At 46.7% G+C, this 6,417-nt stretch overlaps 1 protein-coding gene across 2 annotated transcripts in view; it reads left to right on the top strand.

Moving 5' to 3' along the window:
• Positions 1-6,417, top strand: part of Helq (helicase, POLQ like) — a 42,054-nt gene that overhangs the window by 31,869 nt on the left and 3,768 nt on the right. For both annotated transcript variants that reach the window (XM_026785086.1, XM_005359562.3), the window contains 3 exons: positions 2,345-2,518; positions 4,566-4,679; positions 5,273-5,407. In XM_026785086.1, the coding sequence (XP_026640887.1) occupies positions 2,345-2,518; positions 4,566-4,679; positions 5,273-5,407 (423 nt within the window). The remainder of the gene's footprint in view (positions 1-2,344; positions 2,519-4,565; positions 4,680-5,272; positions 5,408-6,417) is intronic.

Here is a 6,417-nt window from a genome sequence, read left to right as displayed (position 1 = left end):
AAAAAAAATACCATAATTTATTTCTCCATATTGAAGAAGAAAGTTGGGCAGGCAAAACAGCTCCATGGAAAATGGAAAATATTCTTGCTACACTGGCCTCACGGCCTGAGTTCTGTCCTCAGGGTCCCCTGAAAAGCCTTAGCCTAGACTACACAGTGTGCCAGAAACAACAGAGAACTGTTCTCTGGCTTCCTCGTGTGCACCAAGGCACACGTGCACCCAGTCACACACAGTCACACACAGTCACACACACAAATAAATACAATCTGAAAAAGAAAAAGCCAAAGCTCCATCCCACACCTACTCCTTTAAAACTGTGCGTGTGTGTGCGCACATTCATCCCACAGCACTCATGTGGAGGTCCGGGAGTGTGGACTTGGTTCCTTTCCCCTTTCTGTGGCTCACGCCGTCAGGCTTGTACAACAAGAGCTTTGTGCACCAAGCCATCTCAGTGGCCCCACCCCTTATCATTGACATTTCTTGCAAACGCTTGAAATTGTCATTAGAGCATCCATCCAACCATTTAATAATTCTGTCGTTTTTCCTGGCTTTGGAATTACATTCTAAGCAAAGCCTCCATTTACTCAATTTATAGTTACTGGTAAAAGCACATTAAAAATGACAAATTAAAAAGCTATCTTGCTTGCCCAGTATTGAGTATACTTCTTCAGCTTAATGCTTTTAAAAGGATGGCCCATTATATACATGCTGAATCTGTAACTCAGAATCCACTGATCAGTAGCGTTTATCTCAAAGTTCGTTTCTGTATCTTATTTATGTTTTTCTTTTTGGACAGGGACTTGCTATGTAACTCAGGTCTTGACCCTCCTAACTTGGGCTCCAAGTGCTAGGATTATAGGCACACCATCATGCTCAAATAACATATTTTACAACTATTTTTTTATCTTCCAAGTCCATCTGTAAAATTGTTTAAGTTTTCAAGACAGGGTTTCTCTGTAGCTTTGGAGCTTGTCCTGGAACTCACTCTGTAGACCAAGCTGACCTCAAACTAACAGAGATCTGCCTGTCTCTGCCTCCCAAGTGCTGCGATTCAAGGAGTACAACACCACCTGGCAAGTTAACTTGATACTAGTGATGAAATTGTTTGCACAAAAAATCAGATCTCTAACATCACTGGCAAAAGTAGAATCTCAGGCAGAAGTCGTTTTCTGTGTCTGTTTCCGCTTTGGGATACTGACTGCAGGACCATGTGACCATAGCCTATCTCCTTGCAGTGGATAGTATAGACAAGCTCGCCGTTTAGCCAGCGTGTTTGTCTACTTCCATCCACACGCAACCGTGCGGTCAGTGTGGAGATCGCCCCCCTTTCCAGCAGAGGCAGGAAGGGAGTTCGGCTCCACATGCAGCCAGTACTGGCTCAAGCTTTGACAGTCCGACCCCGAGTGGTCATATTTAATTAAGTACTGCTCAATTTGGTGAAAATGTTCCTCGTGATACATAACTCAATCCTGCATGCACAACATAACATCAAGCCCCTTGTAAAGTACGTGTGACATCTCCCATGAAGATGGGTTCCGCCGATTGGTAAGCATGACTAAGGTCACCAGGCTGTTAGGCACATTCGCTCCCAGCCTTCTGTGTGTCACACGGGTTAAACAGCAGGTTGTCTGGAACATTCCTGGCTCCCCTAGTGCTTTTCCGTGAGCACAGGGACCCCCGTGCCTCCCACACACCTGCTTCCCCCTTCGTGTTCATTTTCTAATGCCACGGGGCGAGTTAAACAACAGAAAGCAGCCGGCTTCAGCATAGCGCCTTGCCTTTGCGTATGTGAGGCCCGCGGCTCGGTTCCTCGCAGTTCAGGACCCCAGATCTGAAATCAAGGTACGGGCAATGCTGACTTCTGGGTAGACCGCAAGAATCCTCACCTGCTTTCTCCCAGCCGCGAGGCTTGGGCAAGGCAGTTGCTAGGCTCACGGGCACATCTCTGACCCGAGCCTCGCTCTTCATTGGCTTCTGTGTCTCTGTCCTTTCCTCATTTTATAAGGATTCCAGTCAGTGAGTTCAGGGCCCGAGGTGAATCCTGGATGGCGTCCTTTACACGTCCCGAGCTAACAACATCTGCAAACGTCCCCTTCCCGACTGCCACAGTCACGCGTCCAGGTGTTAGAGCACGCGCGTTTCAGTCCACTCCCCTCCCTGCAGAGGGAGTGGACCTTATACTGGAAACCTCTACCTTATCTCCTTAGGACTGAAAAATCGGGGAGCTGAGGTAGAGGGCACAATGCTCTTGTGCGCTCATTCTGTCCCTGCTGACCTATGTAGTTTCATTCTCTTTGCCTTTTGCCCAGCTACCAACTGAGTTTATGCGATTGTGTCTTTCTAGAAGGTGGACAAGAACATCGTCAACAGGCTCTATCTGTCTTTTGTCCTTTATTCCTTGCTGAAAGAGACCAACGTTTGGAGTGTGTCTGAGAAATTCAATATGCCCCGAGGACACGTACAAAGCCTGCTCACGGGAGCCGCCTCGTTCTCGTCCAGTGTGTTACACTTCTGTGAGGTAATTCACTTACATGTGTGACGTGTACTTCTGGTCTTTTCATTTCCGCTGTTATTAAGCTTGTAAGTAGGTGTCAGTCTTTCCTCTCTGCTGAGTTACTGTGTTATTTCAAAGCATGCGGATTATTGAAAGCATTTCTTTGTTTCTGCCTGTTTACAAGATTACTTATGTAAGCTTATGGGATATTACTTGTGTGAGCTTATGGGATATTGCAGAAATTACCAAGGCTACTACAACACTTAAGTCAGAAGAAGGGCAGAGCTGGCCTGTTCTCAGGACCACTGCTAACAGTTCCAAGCTGTCCATCACAACCCACGGCTTCCACATAGTGACCCATGAATGATGAGCGGGTTGAGTGTGCTGTGACCATTAGCTGCCGTGGGATTACTCGGTGCCGTGTTTCTGGACAGCCACGGTGATATGCCAGTCCTAATGCCTGGCAGGCTGGCTAGGAATCCACATCAAGTATAGGGCCTTACATATACATATGCTTAATATATGTATATAAATAAACTCATATATGCATTTGAAGTAGATGAGTTTGAAACTAGAAAACTGTAGCATTTCCTTAAATAGCACGGCAAGTCTTAGCAGACTTAGAATCTTTAATTGACATGTCACACAAGCTGTTTTTGTCAGCTTTTCATTTCAGCTTCCTTTCTTTCCTAGCTTAAACCTTTAGTCTATGCGTGCGTAGAATAATGAAGGGAGATTAGTGTCCTTTAATGAGTGACTCTGTTCCCTTGAGGAAGCCATCAGCGGCATGAGGTAGCATGGCGGCTGTATTAGTGAAGGCAGCTTTTAACCACAGATAATCGTGGAAACTTAGTGAAGGTCCTCCGGTGTAGCGGTGTAGCAGTGTAGCGGGAAGGCCCTCCGGTGTAGCGGTGTAACAGGAAGGCCCTCCGGTGTAGCGATGTAGCAGGAAGGCCCTCCGGTGTAGTGGTGTAACGGGAAGGCCCTCCGGTGTAGCAGTGTAGCGGGAAGGCCCACCCCAGGCAGCTCGGCACTGGTTGTCTGGCAGTTCCACCGGCATCCTTTAGCTCTGCTGTTAGTGCAGCAGCTGCTTGCTTGGTGACGTCAGGGTGACATTACATGTTCTTATGGTGATACCCACAGCCTAGAAAGGGGCCTTTTAAAATTAACATTTCAAACATATTTATTTAGTGTATGAGTTTGCAGTATACTAAACTGAACGTGGGGGGGTGCACACTGTGTGTGTGCATGTGCATGCATGCCTGTTTGGGTGTACATGTATGCACTTGCCACAATTGCATGTGGAGGTCAAAGGTCAACATCAGAGGTGTCTTTCAATTGCTCCTTCTTCCTTCTTGTCCTGGTTCCCCAGCTCAGGTTACTTCTTCTAGCAGAAAAATTACACAGAATGGGTAATAGAAAAATACAAAAAAATGGGTCTTTCACTGAACCTGGAGCTCCCCATTTTGACTACACACCCACAGACATCTGGTGCTGGGGTCACAGACCTCTGCCGCTGCACTTGACTTTCACATGGGTGCTGAGGGCCCTCACGCTTGTGCAGCAGGCACCTCCCTCAGAGCTGGCTCCCTGCCTGCCCTCGAGTGTACATCTGGAGAAGATCAATTTATAGGAATGCCTCCAAGCCAGGTTTAATGCTCACGATTTGTATTTCTTGTTTTTATTAGCTTAGACAATGTTTCGTTGAATATTATTCTGCATTTGAATCTTTCCTTATTTAATACTCTGTCTCTGAGATAATTCCCAGAGGTAAAAACTGTAGTCACTTGACAAACAAAGCCATACATCCATTTCCTGTGATTTTGATTAGAAATAACTTGGTTTTTTATTTTCAATCTTTTTTCCTCCCCCAAAAGCTAGTTCATTGAGCTGCCAGGGTGCCCACCATGCCTCCTCCCCCGAAAGCTAGTTCATCGAGCTGCCAGGGTGCCCACCATGCCTCCTTGACATTGTGCTTAGGATGGTCCTCTCCCTTGCTGCACCTAAACTTCAGAAAAAACTTAGAGGTAACTTGCTTAGCTTAACATTTGATATATCTTTCTTTTCTCAGGAGCTGGAGGAGTTTTGGGTTTACAGAGCCCTGTTGGTAGAGCTTACCAAGAAACTGACCTACTGCGTGAAGGCAGAGCTAATCCCACTCATGGAAGTGACCGGGGTCTTAGAGGTCAGCCTTGCTCTGGTTCCCCAGCTCAGGTTGTTTTTACTGACGGGAAGATTAGGTTTTACCATTTTGTGAAGGCTGCTGCAGAATGGGGAACAGAAAGAGCTTTGTCGCTCTGGGATCTATAGAGGAACAGAACTGATAGACTCAGTATATATCAACAAAGGGGACTTGTTACATCGGCTGACATCGCTGGGTGGTCCCACAGCAGGGGTCTCCACAGGCTGCTCGGTCCCTGAGACTGAATGTGCAGAGGTCCCAGTCCAGTGTGGAAAGCCCGGGGATTCCTGGAGCGCTGCTGGTCTTCATGAGAAGGCTGAAGAAGCTGGGTTTCTTATCAGTGAGGAATGGTGGCAGTGGCGGTGGCAGCTTAGATGCACTCAGCCGCGGAGAGCAGACTTTTAGCACACCTGATGACTTCCACTGTGTGGAAAACTCCCAAGTAGAATCAGACTCCCAGACACATCCTTCAGATTGTGCACGCTCTGCCATGTCGTCTCTTCATATTTACATTAGTATCTTCGTCTGTTGTCTGTTGAATGTAGTTTTTTTATAGTCACAAATACTCACAGTATTAATTTTTTTAATGCCTTTAGGGTCGAGCAAAACAGTTATACAGTGCAGGTTACAAGAGTATAATGCACTTAGCCAATGCCAATCCAGACGTGCTAGTGAGGACAATTGAGCATCTGTCCAGACGCCAGGCCAAGCAGATTGTTTCCTCAGCAAAGGTGAGCAAGCTGTGAGAATATGCCACAGCATACTGTCCTTACGCTTCCGATATCAGAGCAAAGCATTGCATGTCATAGAATAGTTCATAGTTACAAAAACATGCTCGGGGCTAGAGAGATGGCTCAGTGGTTAAGAGCACTTGCTGCTCTTCCAGAGGACTGCAGGCTCGATTCCCAGTACCCGCAGGGTAACTTACACTTGGTAGCTCTAGTTCAAGGGAATCTGATGCCTTCTGATCTCTAAGAGCACTGCACACACACGGTGCACAGACATACATAAATAAATGCAGCAAACATCCAGACACATCAAATCTAAATTTTAAAAAACAGCACACATACTCAGAATTTGTAGGTACAGATACTGTACCTGTTGCTGACACAGGAGTGCTGAGGAGAGAGACAACCTAAAAATTCACACTGGGGTACCGGGCAGCCATGCAGCTTCCCCACACAGCCTCCTCACAGAAGTCCTCCTCAGGTGCCCAGCATCCAGCCTCTCAGCTTGCAGCCTCCTTCGCTGGCAAGAATCGGTTCTCGTTGGTTTTGGTGCTTTTAGCATTGCTGAAGTCACCACGATATGTTGGGGTTAATTTGCCTCTTCACGTTTTTCCCATTGCATCTGGCGGTCTGCCCCTCAGAGCCAGGCCAGCCCTTCCTTTGGTAAGACCTTCTCTTTCCCATATTAAGTTCTTTAAGCCGTTCACGGTCTTCAGTTTTCTTTTCAAGACTGCCATTGTGCTTCTGTTTGTGTGGGTGAAGCCATACACAGCAGTTTGGGGTTATGTCCTTCTTGGTCACAATTATATAAATTGCTTGGCCTTTTACAACCTCATTATTGCATTATTGTGCTGATTGGTCTTCTGTCAGCTTGACACACAAACTAGAGTTATCTGAAAGGAGGGAACCTTAATTGAGGAAATGCCTCCATAAGATCCAGCTGTAACACATTTTCTTAATTAGTGATTGGAGGGAGAGCCCAGTCTATTGTGGATGGTCTTATCCCTGGGCTG

Source organism: Microtus ochrogaster, linkage group LG1 (assembly GCF_000317375.1).
Source record: "Microtus ochrogaster isolate Prairie Vole_2 linkage group LG1, MicOch1.0, whole genome shotgun sequence".
In the NCBI taxonomy this organism is placed as follows: Eukaryota; Metazoa; Chordata; class Mammalia; order Rodentia; family Cricetidae; genus Microtus; species Microtus ochrogaster.
The sequence above is the reverse complement of the archived record's forward strand: the minus strand, read 5'-3'. Positions and strand labels throughout refer to the sequence as shown.